Source organism: Archocentrus centrarchus, chromosome 4 (assembly GCF_007364275.1).
Source record: "Archocentrus centrarchus isolate MPI-CPG fArcCen1 chromosome 4, fArcCen1, whole genome shotgun sequence".
Classification (NCBI taxonomy): Eukaryota; Metazoa; Chordata; class Actinopteri; order Cichliformes; family Cichlidae; genus Archocentrus; species Archocentrus centrarchus.
In genome coordinates, this window is record NC_044349.1 from 20124371 (window position 1) to 20141530 (window position 17160).

General features: G+C 39.7%; 1 protein-coding gene across 1 annotated transcript; it reads right to left on the reverse strand.

The window, feature by feature from the left end:
- Positions 1-7675: 7675 nt before the first annotated feature.
- Positions 7676-11682, reverse strand: loxl5a (lysyl oxidase-like 5a). The gene is made up of 7 exons (XM_030727752.1): positions 10638-11682; positions 9907-10015; positions 9205-9342; positions 8621-8777; positions 8396-8491; positions 8196-8311; positions 7676-8103 (listed from the first exon to the last, which is right to left on the reverse strand). The coding sequence occupies exons 1-7, from the start codon at positions 11632-11634 to the stop codon at positions 8097-8099; spliced, it is 1620 nt and encodes a 539-aa protein (XP_030583612.1). The 5' UTR covers positions 11635-11682; the 3' UTR covers positions 7676-8096.
- Positions 11683-17160: the final 5478 nt, after the last annotated feature.

Consider the following 17160-nt stretch of genomic DNA (forward strand, 5'->3'; position numbering starts at 1 on the left):
TTACTTTTGCCTTCTTATCAGCTCAAAGCAGTCTCACCATTCTCCTCTGATCTCTGGCATTGACAAGGCATTTTCACCCAGAGAACTGCCGCTCATGTGGGATTTTTGTCTTTTTTGGCTCATTCTCTGTAAACCCTAGAGATGGCTGTGTGGGGAAAATCCCAGCAGATCAGCAGTTTTTGAAATATTAAGACGAGCCCGTCTGGTACCAACAACCATGCCACACTCAAAGCCACTTAAGTCACCTTTCTTCTCCATTCTGATGCTTGATTTGAACTTCAGCGGGTCATGTTGGCCATGTCTACATCCCTAAATACATTGAGTTGCCACATGATTGACTGGTTAGATATTTGTGTTAACAAGTAGCTGAATAGCGGGACCTAATGAAGTGGCCATGTAGTGTACCTTATGGTACAGCAGAAGTAAGACTAAGTACTTAAGTACACTTTCAGGTGCCTCTACAGTTAAGCCTAGAAACTTTTGCAAAGTGACACAACTATGCTTCTGCACACCACCACAAAAGATTTTAAATGAATTAAATGAGTTGCAAAATGCAAATGTTAAGATGCAAAATGAAGTGCAGAATCTCAGCTTTAATTTGAGGCGTTGACCAAAGATACCGCATCAACACTTGAGGAACTGCTGCTATTTTTTCAGGGCTCAAATGTAATTGGACAAATTAACACACAATAACAAATTAACTGTTCATTTTCAAAAAGCTGTCACGAACACAGTAAGATTATTATTATATTTTATTTTATAATGCGCACATATTAATTCCAAAATACAACAATTTGGGCAAAGATGTGTAAAGTGAATTTCAGTGGCATTGCTTTTGAGGTACTCAAGATTTCTTGAAGCACTATTTGAGACACTGTCAGAACAGCATGCTCTTATTTATGACGTGACCCTGTGATTACGCTTGACCGGCTCCAGAAACAAATGTAAACTTTGTACAGGGGCAAACCTCTTACACAGGAAACACACACACACACACACACACACACACACACACACACACACACACACACACACACACACACACACACACACACACACACACAAAACCACTGACATGCTGAAGGGTTGTTTTGCTCCTACTGTTTGTGTGTGCAAAGTCTGGAATATGAGCTTCCATCATGAGTGAAATTATCTGATGTCAACTTAATGTTCTGTTCCTCCATCCGTGGTCTGTATTTACTTGTGAGTGAATTGTTTGTCTAAAGCAAAGAGTCGAAGCTATTTGTGTGAGCTGGGGGTGAAATGACTGAATAATTTTCTCAGCTCTCCTGCTGGTATTACACAGCCGAGCGTCTGATGTCCCGAAAGAGGAAACAATGTTTACCTGGGCAGGACAAGGACTCTCTAAACCTGACCATTTACACATCATTATAGATTCAACAGCTTCCCCTGTTTGAAATAGAAGAATACTGTGTGTGATTTTCCTCCTGAAGCTGCTATGTAAATATCAAAACACTCAACAGGCTGCCTGTGTAAATGCATGCTGTTATTTATCCTGTTATTGTATTATTTTTGGGCTGGGAAGTGGGATTGAGCCGGGAGGTGGTCTGAATGAGTAGGATGAGGAGGTGGAGGGTAGAGAAGGGGGAACGAGAAGGAGGTCATGCAGCTGAAGCCTTCCATTTATTTTAGCTCTTAATGCTCATATTGTTTTATGGTTTTTACACTTGTACGTCAGACGATGTTAGCGTGTCTCCTGTTGTGTTCGCCATTTGTTCACGCGTCACCACGAGGACGCATGTTGGCTCCAGAGACATATAAAACACAAACATGCGGACATGGAGGAGCAGACATGAGACTGCTGCTGTCTCATGTAAAAGAAAATGTTATTGCACTGTGAAAAAGAGAGGCGTCAACATGTATGATATTTGCTATTGAAATATGGTTTTAGTATGCCTGTGTGTGTGTGTGTGTGTGTGTGTGTGTGTGTGTGTGCGTATGTTTATAATACCTTGTGGGGACAATTTTCCTGACATATACTACGTTGTGGGGACCAATTGCTCCTTGTGGGGACTGGAACCTTGTCCCCACAAGGGGAAACCCTGTTTTTGGGTCAGGGGTCAGAGTTAGGGCTAAGGTATGAATTGAGTTTAGGTTAGGGTTAGGGTTAGGTATGTGATGGTTAGGGTTAGGAAAAGGGTAAAGGTAAGGTTTAGGCTGTAGAAATGAATGGAAGTCAATGGAAATTCCCCACAAAGATAGCAAAACACACTTGCGTGTGTGTGTGTGAGTGTGTGTGTGTGTGTGTGTGTGTGTGTGTGTGTGTGTGTGTGTGTGTGTGTGTTAGAGAGAGAGTGGCTCTATACTGATCAGGGTTAATTTGATGCTTTTATTAGTGTTTTGAGTAGCTGCTATAGAGCTGAATCGGTGCTGTAGAGCAAAAACAACTTTCCACTTTGCTCTTTTTGGTTAAAAAAAAAAAATCAACACAGGAACATTTTTATCTGTATTTCTCTCCCAGTTTCTGTTTTAATTTTTAACTCTGAGTGATTAGTCATTGTTGTTAAAACTTGAATGTTTTAGTATTTATTTATTCATGGTGGTGATGTCTGGGTTTATGTCAACCTGAAACTGTTAATTGAACTATAGCGGATGATGACTGATGTGAATAATGGTGTTGTTTGTTACACTGTTTGCAATGAATTACCATCTGAACCTTCAATAAGGTTCTTTATTGTGTGCTTATTTTGGTATTTTCTAACTCACAGGATTTTTTTAAATTACAGTCACAGGGTTTTCACAAAGTATTGGGTGCTGAATACAAGAAAAGAATACGCTGTACAATGTAACAATGTAACAATACAGCCAAATCACAGCATAGATGAATTTTTAACATAAAGCTGCAATTATCAGCATTTTTGTATTAATAGTACATCTAGTGACTACACTCATCTGCCACTTGTGCCACTGTGTTGGGCCCTTTTACCCTCAGAACTGCTTTAATTCTTCATGGCATAGATTCAACAATCTGCTGAGATTTTGGTCCACATTGCCATGATAGCATCACACAGTTTCTGCAGCTCTGTCAGCTGCATATCCACAATGTGAATCTTCTGTCCCACCACATCCCAAAGGTGCCCTTTGGATTAAGGTCTGTTGACAGTGGAGGCCATTAGAATACAGTAAACTCACTGTCATGGTCACACTACAAGTGTGAGATGCAGTGAGTTGGTCATCTTGGAGATCACTTTCAGAGCTCTGCATGGTCAAATGCCCGTGTACATTAGCAAGCTCTTATACGCATACATAACATACAGACCATTGAGGTCTTCTAACCAAAATCTGTTTGTGGTTCCTCGCTCTAGACTAAAGACTAAAGGGGACTGTGAATTTGAGGTTTCAGCTCCTAAACTTTGGAATGCACTACCATTACACCTGAGCTCTGCGGACTCTACTGAATCTTCTAAAGAACAGCTCAAGACTCATCTGTACAAGCTTATTAACTAGTGGTTTGTGTGTGTTTTACTGTGTGTCACTGTTTTCCTTTGATTGTTGTGAAGCTTTTTATCTAGAAAGGTGCTATATAAATAAATTTAACTTACTTACTTAAAACGCTGTGGTTAAATAATTTTAATGTCATAAATGTTGCATGGACAACAGTAATAAATACTCTAGTAGACTTCAGAGTATTTAGGAGCACTGTGAGTCCTGAATTATTTTCATCATAAATGAAGTCTGTCATATGTTAATGGCATAAATATTGTTCATAATGACTTTATTTTAATTTTCATATTAAGAAGAATCATGTTAAATTCTGTGAATGATTAAAAGTTTCCCACCCTGCTGCTTTATTTTGCAACCGCGTTTCCAGAGCTCATTGCAAAGTTTTAAAGTTATTCGGACACTAGCTTAATCAAATTTTAGTGTCCAAATAACTTTAGACATTAAGTATTAAATTTACTTTCGTAGAACCAGGGAGCAGTGTGGGTCACAATGTTTGTCTCCATCTAGTGGTTGATTAGAGTCACTGCAAACCAGTTCATTCTACCTTTATCTAGACCGGGGGTTGGCACTCTTGACCCAAAACATCACTCTAGAGCCACAAAACATATTTAAGCCTTATGATATCTACTTATTTGTGCTATCTGTTAAATGTTTGTGGTTTTCAACTTTTTTTTTTAACATATTTTTTGACTAAAAAATTTCCCAACTTAAGGCCAGTAAAGTATATCTGTAACCTGTCCCAGCTGTCATAGGGGGAGGAGGCAGGGCACACCCTGGAATAAATGTTGTCATACCAAATGCTGACTTTCAATCTTGTTAGAAGTGTGAAAACACTTGTTTTTGTCTTATATGCTGTATTTGTATATGCTTGTATATTTCCCATTTCCTCCAAGATGAGTGGACCAATCTTGATTAAATTTTGCTTCAGCAGTGCCTGGGGCATCTATGTGGCATATATGTATATATTTTAGACAAATCCCACAGTCATGGATGCATTTGTACATTTGACACTTGCACAATGGAATGTCATAGTACAGAATGGAATAATGGAATGTCATAGTACAGAATGGAATAATGGAATGTCATAGTACAGAATGGAATGTCAGATTAGATTGATGTCACAAGATAATGTATCATAGCCTCATACTGTAATGATCATAGTGGATGAAACCCAGGAACATGGGGAGAACATGCAAACTGCACACCAGAGAGAGGCCAAGGAAGTAAAATACCCCTCAATCTTCCTCCAATAAGCCCTACAGAGACACAATAGTGCTTATAATTCAATTTGATGCTATATATATATATATATATATATATATATATATATATATATATATATATATATATATATATATATATATATATATATATATATATATATATATATATACATATATATATATATATATATATATCGATTAGATATATATAGATATATATTGATTAGATAACGTTATATATTAATTTAATGTTTGACATTAACATACAGAAATGTGCTGAATGTTATTTTTATCATGTCCTCAGGATACCACAGAACTCTTCATTAAGAATAAAATTAATTTATCAAAATATACAGAAGACAAAATGCTCAACTTGTTTTGTTTGCTTTTTTTTTCCTGAGTTGGTGCCATGTGATTGGCTAAGTAGATATTTGCATTAAGGAGCAGTTGAAGAGTGAGTGTTTGTTTGAAGCTGCCCCCCCCCCCCCCCCCCCCCCCCCCCCAAAAAAAAGGTCCCTTTTCATGAAGTTTAGTTTGCCAAATTAACAAGAATCTCTCCTTTGCACCTCTTATTGTTTCTAATCAGCGATGCGTATTAATATCACTCATCTTGTTTCTGTGCATGACAGCTGGACAGTATTAACATGCGGTTAAACAAGTGTGCCTAAAGAAGTGGCTGGTCATTGTAGATTACTGTGAAAAGGTTTTCTGGTAGTGAAAAATCCATTAACAAGAATGTTTTACACTGTGGTGCACAAAGCTGTGTGTAGTTATTTTGTGGAGTCCATGACAGTCTTAATACTTACTTTTAAAATGTGTTTCACTTGTCTGAACACAGGTGGACAGCATCATCATTCATGCCTGTTATCATTATGTATCAGCTGCCCAGCTGGTCACTGTGATATTTTACACTTGCTTCTAGTGCTGTTCATTTGTGATCTGATTGAAACCAAGTGGAAATAGGTTGTATGTTTTAGTATCTTTTAGTGTTTTCTTACCCACAGCCTCTGCTCTCACAGCAGTTAAAACAGTGGACAATGTACCAAGGAAAGGAGACCAATCAAGTGAATGAGGAACTAGTGCAGACAAAAACAGAGTTAAAACGGAAGTAAATATCCAACTTTGTGTACCAGCAGGACAGAAATAATACTCCAGATTATTGTTACTGTTTCTCTATTTAGTGGATGCCTAAATAGTTTACTGGCACATTTACTCTTACAGTTTTGTATGGTGATAATCAATGTTCTGCTTATATAGGCTGTTATGCTGCCCCCAAGTGACCATGAACATCTGATAATGCATTTTTCATGGGGGTGTGATGTATTGTTTCAGTGAAATGGCAAAACAAGCATAAAATAATACACATGAAACTCTAAACAAATGTGTTTCATACATGTATTTAGTTTGTGAGTGTGTACACAGAAATACTGACTTCCATTATGTGTCACTGGGGTCTAGCCTCTTGGCTCTGACACTTGTTGACTGGGAGTCTCAGACAGTCTGGGCGCATCCTCACAGACACTCAGCCCACAGTAAGCATGGTTTAGTTGTGGAGTCGCTTATGTCAGCAGTTTGCAGTCGGGTTTTCCTGCCTGTCTGTGGATCTGTGGAATTTCTCTCCTCCTTGCCATCTCCAGCCGGAGCGACCTGCAGCTCTGCCCACACCCTGCAGGCTCAGGCACGCCAGCCTGCCCTGAGCTAATAGCAGCTGGGAGTGTTAGAGGAGGTTCTGCCCTGACCCTCTGTCACACTCAGATGGTTCACCTCGAGGGCTCCCTGGCCAAAAATGGTGTGGGTGCACAGAGTCCATGTTTGGATAAGAGGATGAGTAAAATGGGTTTAAAGGCCGGTGTGATGTGGATATACAGGATGTGCTGTGGGCACGTCTCATCTCTAATAGTTTTTACATCTTTTGCATCCATGTAATCTTATCTGTATGTGCTTCAGAATTCAAACATTTATTTGATTTCCTTGGTGCCAATGAGGGTTAAAGTCTCCAAATAACAAATGGAAGTGACCTCATCAGGTCCAACAGGCTCTTACCATTCTTGTGTGAGAAACTGGAGAAGTTGGCGACAGGCTGTGACTCGATGTTGCCATAGACAAATTCTGCAAATGAGTCAGTGAATGGGACTCTAAAATACACCCCCCATGACCATGCTCCCCACCTGTTTGTATATGCATAAAAATCCTTGTTCATTCAACCTTAATGCTGCTAAAATCTTCCACTTAACTACTCCTGAGGTTCAAATGATTCCAGTGGACATGTTTGAGTTGGTCTAGCTCCCACACCGGTCCTAATGAAGAGTCCGTGCAATGAATTGTGGCTCCACAGCAAAAAAAAAAAGCCCATACAACACAGAACATTACTACTGCTTGTTTTTCCTGCTAAGTCTAACATTACAAGACTATGAGGCAACCCATTCCTGAATGGCAAACACCATCATTTAAAAAAGGAGCAAAGAGGAAGAGCTGTTTTGTGCTGGTTATTTATACATTTCCATGCACCCTCCAGACAGCGTCCCTACTAAATGCAGTGACAAAGTGTAAATAGAGTGAGACATTTGCAGACACCTCGCACGGAGCTTCTGCCAGGTGAATAAATGTTTTCCCAATCACTCACCAGCTGTGACACAACACAACAAACACGCACACTAGTGTCATTACGCTATAATTTTCTCGCTACTATTTTGAAGATGCTAATGAGCAAAGTGGAGTAATTTCAGGTATTTCTCTGAGGTGTGTTATTCCTAAAGCATTTAGGAAAAGTCCCACTCATCGCTGAAATGGCTCTCAGCTCGTGTTAACTGCTGTTAATGTCTGGCAGGATGATTTCAGGTTGTTAAATATTTGCTCAATTTATAATTAATTAGATAATTAGATTAATTTTTGAATGAAGGTATTTGCGGAACATTTGTTTTAAGAAATCCAAATAAACTTTATTATAAAATAAAAACCTTTTAAAGAGTCGAGCCTCCTTTCGGTAGAACACGAAAGACTAAAGATCTGTGCTTGAGCGGTATCCACAGAAAACGCAAACACTGCAAATATGCATGCATGAGAGCATTTGAACATTTTAAATAAGAGCAGATGTAATAGTAGAAAGGTAGAGCACCACTGATAAGCACCAAGTCAATCTTACAGAATGACTGAAGGAAGTCAAACGGCTTCTCTTAAGTCATATTAATACACAGCTAACTGCAAAGTCTCACATTGCTTAAAAATCCACTTAAAATTAATATTTATATAAATAAGTAAAGGTAAAACTGAGCCTTTCTGACTCTGGATGCAATATATCATATAACATAAATATAGATTAATTTAGAAGCTAACATTAGTTGCACGTTAAGAGCAATAAGAAGTCATTAAGTACATTTTTGCCTGTGAAATGTTCAGTCTTCAGTCAGGTCAGCTCCTGTGAAACAAAGAAAATAAACTTTGGCAATGAGCTTTCATTTTCAACTCTAATGCCACTCAAAAATATTAAGAAGATTTGCCCTGACTTACACAACAATCCTGCAGTTTCTCGCCTGGACGTAGCTTCCCGTGTACCTGATGTCGCACCTCACCTCGTTGTTGGAGAAGTCAGACTCCTCGACCAGCTGAGAGGGGTTCACTGTTACCTATATCAAACAAAAAACAGAAATGAAGGTATTTTATGGAAAATGTGAGCTCTGCTTTAGCTGATCTGATAGTATAAAACCCACCTTGAGTATGTAGTTCCCCGGTGGTACATCAGTGATGTCAATCCACTGGCAGTCGATGTTGGCGTGGTACGTGTCGTAGCATCCAGGACCAAGACCCTAAGAAAAAGTCAAACTTATACAACCTGCTTTTGTGGTGTTCTAAGTGGGTTTCATCTTTATAACAACATAACAACATAAAGAACGCTACCAAACGAACACTGCATGGATAAAATGGTGCAGACTGACTTGTGTGTGAGCAGTGCAGGCAAAGCGTCGCCGTACTCCTGGGTCACACGATGTGTCCTCTAGACAGAAACTGGCTTTGTGCCCCTCAGCAACCTTCTGTCCAGTGGAGACATCCATCAAGTCATAGTTACTAAATGCTTCCATGCTGTGGTAATGCCTAAAGAGAGCGAGAGATGGAGAGAGAGAGATATTTTCACTGCAAACGTGTTCGAGAAATCCTCATTTCTGTTGTGTTTTTCATGATATTGTGGAGAACAGGAGGAGAAGATATTCATATTGCAAGATCTTGAATCTCATGTTTGTCAGTTTTTTCTTACACTTTAGAAACTGAACAACGTAATTTCCCCCAAAACTAACCTGCCTGAGCTTCTCTGTAACAAAAATAGTGTGAGACACTCAAAAATGTGAAGCCACAAGACTTCATTATCATAACAGCCCCACTTTAAACTATAGTTTCCTAAAATTAACTTCTCCTTAAGACATGTTTTAATGTTTTGTCTGTTAGATATAAATCTTGTGCCTACACATCACTCTGCTGGAAATAGATCATGACTTTGTGTAGATATAGGCTGTTTCTGACTCACTGGTGACAGCTGTGCCATTCCCACTCATGTCTGGGTCTCACTGGGAGGAAGTCTGCTGTTCCCTGGTTCTTCACTCGCTGTGGGAACCGCAGCAGAACTCGATAATCGAGGTCACTCACACTCGAATGATACGCAGAGCTAAGGAAAAGGAGACAGGAAATGAACCGAGATTACCTGGAGCACCTTTACTGTGAGCTGAGATGACACTCGGACGACTTCATGCATGTTCTTTGCTTAACACTGTCCTCCACACATACCTCACTGCACATTTAACTCTTTTTCCTGCTCACTGACCTGCAGACATAATGATTTACTGCAGAGGTGGTTTCTGGTCTTGCCTCAGTAGTTTTGGCATTCACCTAAGAAATCCTTTGCCTTTCATTTCAGGGTTTATTTTACTTGGCAAAGTGGCTGCTCAGATCACAGGAGAGATTCTCAGGATGCAGCCAGGTTTGTGTCCAGCCATTCTGTCACTCAGCTGTAGCATCCAAATTGGATGAAAGCCAGCACAATATGTCAGGCACAAAGAAATCCTATCAAGAAATCTTTTATTATCTTAATGTATATGTGTCTGTCCTGGCAATTTTCCTGTCTGATGGCATGCATTTCTATCACACAGCAGAGAGAACCTGTATAAAAAAATGTCAGTGAAAAATGAACTTAAATTTTTGTTAAGCAGTGCAAAGACAAAAAATACAGCACCTGGAAAGACAGTTCTCCTCAGCAGCACAGCGAAGTGCATACATCTGTGCTCTTTGTATGTAAGAGGCTGCTTGGATGTAGTAAGGGTCAGGAACCAAGTCTGGAAGACCTGTAGAAAAAGAAAATTTGTAACTTTAAATGACTCATATGTGAAAACACCTAGATGCAAAAACCTGAGCATCGACTTTCTACCAATTTGTTTCAAACGGTCTAATAACAGGATGCACTGCGCCTCATAGTGTTCCATAATGAAAAGCGATGCATGTGCGGATTTGACTATGCAGACATATATCATCATCAATAACCTGCATCTATACAGATCAACATCATGTGAACATTATGCTCAATATCTACTTTCTGGGGCAGAATAATAAATGGACTACTTTGGATATTTATACTGTCATAACTTACAGAAGTAATTTCTCCATCACTGCTGGCTAATCACTAATGACTCTCTCAAAGTCTATCAATCAACCATTTAATTTTAACTTTGCTCAGAGGCTCCCACACGGGAGACATTAGTTTTGTCATAAAGGGGCTTTAACTCAGATTCTCATTAAAATGTATTAAAATGTGCATTAGATGGAATTTAAATTTGGGACTCAGCACTCCTTTCGGCGCCTAACCAATCTGATTGATTGAGCGAGATAATGATTCTTAAGGTTCAAGACGCGTATCTTCCCCTAACTACTTTTTAATACACTTTCTTTGCCTCAGCGCTTCTGTCTCACCGTTGAGGAAGAACCTGGTCCCGTAGCCAGTTCCTGGTGGAAGGCGCGCATTGACCCTGTTCCTGCGGTCTGGTGGGTAAACGTTATAGAAAACTGAGTTCCTGTGATGAATACTGTGTGGATCTCGAGGGTCACTCGCATCTGCACTGCGTGTTGCATCGGGCCTTCTCCCTGGAAACTGTGATTCCACAGCGTTGCCGTACAGCGCTGTAGGAGAAACAATTAACTCTGGTGTAACTCTGCTCAGTGAATGCGCTCTTTGCCCACTGCGCGCACTGGGAGCGTCTCTTAGATTAGTCTCCTGGGTTATACGACGTGCATTCCCAGCGTCTTCTGCCGTAGTCACCCACGTTGATGTGGCAGGTGATCGAACAGTTGAATCCATGCTCTCGGACCTGATTCTGCTACCTCGGCTGTGCGTAAAATCCGGTGAAGCGCTGGCTCGTTGTCCATCTGCGTCATTTCCAAGTGTACTCCGGCCTCCTCGTGGGACTCCGCTGCCGGAGAACTCGTGGATAGAGGTAAAAGCTGAAGCGCTGCCGTTAGATTCTCCCCGGGGTGAACGATATCCCCCAACCTCTGTGGTAGTTTGGGTACGCGGTGGAGACTGACTGCGTGCGCCAGGTCGTCCAGAGGCGAGTAAATACTGATCCGCATCGGCACCAAGAACTGACGCATCCATTTGACTGCGGTCGTTTAGTTGAGAATGACCATTGAGTTCGCTAAGTTCCCAAAATCCGGTTCTGGTGGGTCTGCTGGACGCAACCTGAGGGTCAACTTGGTTGTTTGCTGTCAGTAAGAGCTCGGTGCGTCTCCTTGTCTGTGCAGGTAAACGATACTGAGTTCCAGTGCTCAGTAAATTGTACACCTGACCGTTATTCTCCCACTGAATCCGGTGTGTCCACGGTCTAACACGTACCCGCAGATGGTGCTGACCACTGCCCAGACACACCAGAACACCAAGTAAATAAACTAACACAGACACAAACTTCTCCATGGCTCGGCGAGATGGTAACTATCTGAGCAGCTCCAAAAGTGACACAAAAACTAGGCTGACATTTGAGTTTGACACGGGAGGTAAGGGGGTGTTTGCATATACTTGACTCCGTCACGGGGTTGCGCACACAGCATCACCGCTAAAAGGGTTTGGCTTGAGAGGTCCTTGGCCTCCGTAATGTGATTTACAACGGCCTGTGTCCACCCATGAAGCTGCACTCACAGCCCTAGGCATCAGATTTATAACTTCCGCAAGTTGGTGGGCTTTAAATTGTTCTACTAAAATGTTAGTATTAGATTTGAAACTTAGTGCCACGATACCCCAAATATAAATTTTAGTATGTAATTCAATTATTTTTTAAAAGGCCAAATATTAACTTTATGATCAATCAACTAGTGAATGGCAGAGATCAAGAACCATAATGTTCCCTGAAATTACCAAATTATGCTCTTTTATGTCGAACAGAGTACAAACGGATCCGTGGTATCAGTCTTATGTTAGACGTCTACACAAGAAGGCCACACACACACACACACACTAAACTAAAAGCAGCAAACCAGAAGTCCTGTTTTATCAACCCTGCACACCCCTTCCCCAAGCTGCTGCGTCCGTACCCAACACTTCACATCCAGGATTGAAAGTTTGTGCAATACGCAGTTTTTCAATGCGAGAACGTGTTGCGCTGCACTATTTGGACTATTACAAGTTTACACATATAATCTTATATTTTTATTTTTTATTTTTTTATTTTTACTTTTTGCTGCTGGTCTGTGAGCTCTCAAAGTCTAAACACGATGACAATAAAGCTCTTCACCACACGATGGAGTTAGATCATCACAGACAGTCCACGCTCTATTTCTGCCATGACTCCACCTTTTATTTTATTTTTTTTAAATAAATGAAACCATTATTTATCAACCGACAACTGACCAATTGAAGGATTGTTATAGAAAATAGGTAGAAAAATTAATAAATCAAATTTAGAAATTATGGCCAAGCAATTTCAAATTAAATCATAAAGTAAAAATGTGAATAAAAACCAACACCAAAGAAAAACAAAGAGGTCTATTAAGACCATAAATGTAAAGCTTTGTAAATGTTAATCCCCTGTCTTTTTGTTTCGCTTTGTTTTTACAAATTTCACAGATATTTATTTATTTATTTAAAGTCTGACACGTCGCTGCCACGACTCAGCCGTCTTCTGTCCAAGTCTCGTGAGTCCTACGTGTGCCGTCACGCCACGCGCTCACCGCATTTGTACAAATGTGAACATGAAAGAGGAAGTGACTCAACAATTTTGGTCAGCATTGTTGATCTTGTTGTAATCGCACACGTTTCAAGTCGGTTAGGATTACACTGTGAACTCACTGATTAATACGCTTTTAACGGCGTGAAAATGTAAATATGGAGCTTCGGTTCCTCTTGAGCTGTGATCTGTGGCGCAGGACAGGTTTTATTTACATACACATCCCTGGTTATATGAATAATATAGGCAACAAGCATGCACCAGTCTGATCTGGTGTTTATTTTTTGCACATGTGGACTGGACGTGTGTCTAATGTTGAAATAGTAAATGATGGTATGGAAGGACTGTCCTAGATTATTCTGTGAGGTCTACATTGTAAAGATGTTGAGACCTACAATGGTAAAAACTTAATAGTAAGTCAGGAAAACATCAGCTAACATTGTAAGTGCTATCATAATATGTATGCCAAATACACTTTATGGTTTGTATTAAAATTGCAAGTATGAGTCAGATTTTTATGAAGCATCCAGCTGCCTCTCATTCTCCTCCTCATTATGAATAGGCTGTGGGTAAGAGACTCTATCTTTTGCCTTTGTTTTGCCCAGTTTATGCCAATCCATTCTGACTGCTTAGACGTGCAGATCGTGTGGTAGCCTGCAGTCCTGAAGCTATGGTAAAATCAAATGTATGTTTTTGTATGTAATTTGCGGGATGCAACTATAAACACAGTGTAAAGGCTCTGTTTGTTTGGACAGGCTGTAACCGGATTGGTGTCATTCCTTCAGTATGTCAGGCGGTCTCACCCTGTCTTGCACACTGGGCCTCTGTCTTTAATTCAGACACGTGCTTAAAAACAAATCTTTCCCAAGTCCCACACTTGGAATCTGACACCATCATGAAGTCTGGGTTTAGTTTGTTTAGAGGATAAAGAAAGAGGCTCAAACTAGAGGAATGTTTATGTCAGATTAACCAGTCAGATTAACAGAAATCACTGCCAAGTCACTGATATAAAACTTATATTCAGCACAACCTGTTAAAACCCAAGACTGAATTCAACCATTTAAAAATTTTAGACCTTCATTTATTTTCTTTAAATGCAACTTTAAAATTATAATCCACCACCTTTGCAGATGGCATGTTCTATTTTTAACTCAACTACATTTGCTTGACGTTCACTGGTAGTTTCAGATTCCAATTTTACACATTTGTAAAACATGCATTGTCTATGATTGTACCAAATGGGTTTCAACAGGGCAAATAACAAAAGCTTGCATTTTTGCACTTGTTTTTACTGCACAACAAACTTCTTAAAGTACATTTAAAAAGATCAAAGAAAACAAAATGAATATATACAAAATGCAATACCATCCCCTTAAAAGTAAATACTGCCCAGACAGAGAGCTGATCTACTGTAGAATCTACTGAAATTTTCTGAGACTCCTTTAAGCTGACAGGAAGGCAACAGTAACTCAAATAACCGTGTTACAATCAAGGTATGCAGAAGAGCATCTCAACATATCGAACCTTGAAGCAGATGGGATACAACAGCAGAAGAGCACTCAGTGTCCTGTAAGCTAAGAACAGGAAACCAAGGCTGCATAAATTTGCATGGTTTATTCAAAAGCATATTTGAAATGTGAATTTGCAAAGGACTCTTAACTATAATTAAATCCCCCCACTGACTCTGCATAAGTGAATGTCAGTAAATAGCACACTGGATGTTACAAGAGTGACTGAGAGATTTTCCATGTCGGTAATGAACTTCGTTGTCATTTGATATACAGTGAGAACAGGCATGTGATCCCAACACAAAGGTCAGAGTTACTATTGGGTAATAGTTATCTATTACCCAACTTTACAATCTTAATATATTTAATAAAGCTTTTCACAGTTTGCAGTTGAAGGTTCATCTTCACCCTGGAACAAAAAAATAAATAAGCTACAGATCAAGTTATTGTTTCCAGAACATTCAGACACATTTCAGGGTTTTATTTGAGATATATTTCAGACCTTGCATTGACAGTCTTTTTTTTTATTTAATTTTTTTTTTTTTAGCAAATACACAATGTTTTATATATTACACATACAATACTCGTACATAGTACTAAGTGCACATTTGTAACCATGTGATACAAACAGCGCAACACGACAAAGGATTCTTTTCCCAAAAAAGTCCATCAGATACAAAAACAGGAATAATGCCAAACACATACAGCTTCACAGGGTTACTCAGCAACACTGTATTTTTTGGAGAGAGCTGCTATGAAAAGCAGAAAATAGGCCCCCCCTCAGGCAGAATTGTGTGTGACCTCATATATCAGACTGCAGAAAGGCCCACACTGCTCCTGATAGATGTGTTCCAGTCACATGATCCAATCATACTGTGGAGTAATTGAGTCAGGTGGTCTCAGCAAAATGTCTAGACCGGATTTGTTTGCACTGTAAAGCAGCTTGAGATAATGTTGCCACTGTGCCACACTGGCCTGTTTATGCGCGGCGAATCGTGCACTTGTCACGTGTCATTGTGCATGTTTTGACTCCACCTAAATCCCAGGTACCACACAATGTCGTTTTGTAAATACGGGAGTGTTTTCTTTGGTTTATGCTTGTCCTGAGTGTATGCTTTCACGGCCATCACACATAGTGCTGTCATTTTTAGCACCAGGAGTCAAGGTCAGTGTACTTTAGACCACAACCACCTGTCAGAGTGTCACAACAGTAATTTTGTCACTCAATTTCCACATGCCACTCACATGGTGGATTACGTGTACCTGCAGCTGACAAACAGCTGGGGAAAGACTTATTACTGTAAAAGGTGTCAACAGAAGGTGGGTATGTCATCACAGATTTTGTGATATGAAAGGCTGCATTAGGGCAGATATAATACTGTTTAGTCTAACAGTATTATATCTGGACATGCCACAATACAAACCCACCTGGCTCAGTCAAAGGCGCTCTTGTGATAAAGCCCAGACTGTTTTAGTTAATCTAAATGCTCTTGATCAAAGTGTCACTGGGCTGCTACACTTAAAATACACCTACCTGACCTTTTCTATATTTAGCTGCAGCATAAAGCTGAAGTTCACACCATAGTATGTGTCTGGAGAAAGTATTTCCTTTGGGGAAATGGGAAATTATTCTGGCCTATTTATACATGTGAAAGCGTAGGTGACGTCAGCAGGTGCCTCATGCACTGTAAATCCTGTGCTAATAGTTTCAATCTTGTGGTTAGTCCATGATTCACTTTGGCATCTGCTTGAGCTATTTCAGAGGTGCTGGAGGACAGATAGAGCGGTTTGAAAAAGCTTTTCCTGTTTCTAAAATAGATGCAGGCAAAAATGGATCACCTTGGTTTGTGTACTGTAATTAAGGTTTCCAAAAACGACTGTGAGCTGTTGAACTTTCCCACAACTGTTGCAGGTCTACATGGGAGTGAGCTACATGAAACCCAGAATGGCCCACTTTCTTAACCTGCAAGCACTGGCAAAACAAACAGCTGGTAATCCTTATTAGTGGTCATGATCACTAATGAGACATTAACAGGCATTGGCCTTGTCAAGTTAAAAGATCTTGTAGAACCTTTAGTTTTTTTGTTTTTGGCCTTTTTTGGATAGTTAACAGTGAAGAACAAAAAAAATCCCAAAATTACCAGGACACCTATGTCCATTATGAATATATGCAAACTTCTGACAACTGGGCTGGATGATAGTGGAGATCCCTCACATAATGTATGCAAGTTCAGATTAATGTAGTTATGTAGTACATGATTTGATAAATCTCAGCAGATAAAAGCTGATTTTGTAAAACTGTGCCAAACTCTTCAAATTACATTATTTTGATGTGTATTTTTTTGTCTTCTTTTTAGTCATATGTATAAAATACAGATGAAGGTGAACCCTTGTGTCCATGGCCACCCACCAGTCTGGGGAGTCCCAAAAAGTGTGACTTAGATAAAAAGGTAAACAGTCCACATTAGGGTCTGAGCAATGGTCAATAAATTTTTTTCCCCTCTTTAAATAATGCTATACAAAACATTTAAGCCTGCTGATTTCAGAGCCATATACATTCAGAATAACAGTCTTCGATTTTATACTGCAGGCTCGTTAGTTTTGATAAACCCTAGCAGGCTTTTTAACAGCTCAGTGCAGTCATGCCTGTCAGGAATTACGATGAAAGGCAACAAGCAGGGTTGATAAAGCTACCATGTAACTCAGTATATTAACATAAAAAACAAAATTAAACACTTGCATAATGACATCTGCAGATATTTTATGTTATGA

What these genes read in the sequence shown, in the direction of transcription:
- loxl5a (XM_030727752.1), bottom strand. Translation starts at nt 11,634, where the DNA reads ATGGAGAAGTTTGTGTCTGTGTTAGTTTATTTACTTGGTGTTCTGGTG. An exon ending in CCTGCACTGCTCACACACAA is followed by an intron (nt 8,492 to 8,620) that starts GTCAGTCTGCAC and finishes ACTTTTTCTTAG; the next exon opens with GGTCTTGGTCCTGGATGCTA. An exon ending in CGGGGAACTACATACTCAAG is followed by an intron (nt 8,312 to 8,395) that starts GTGGGTTTTATA and finishes TGTTTGATATAG; the next exon opens with GTAACAGTGAACCCCTCTCA.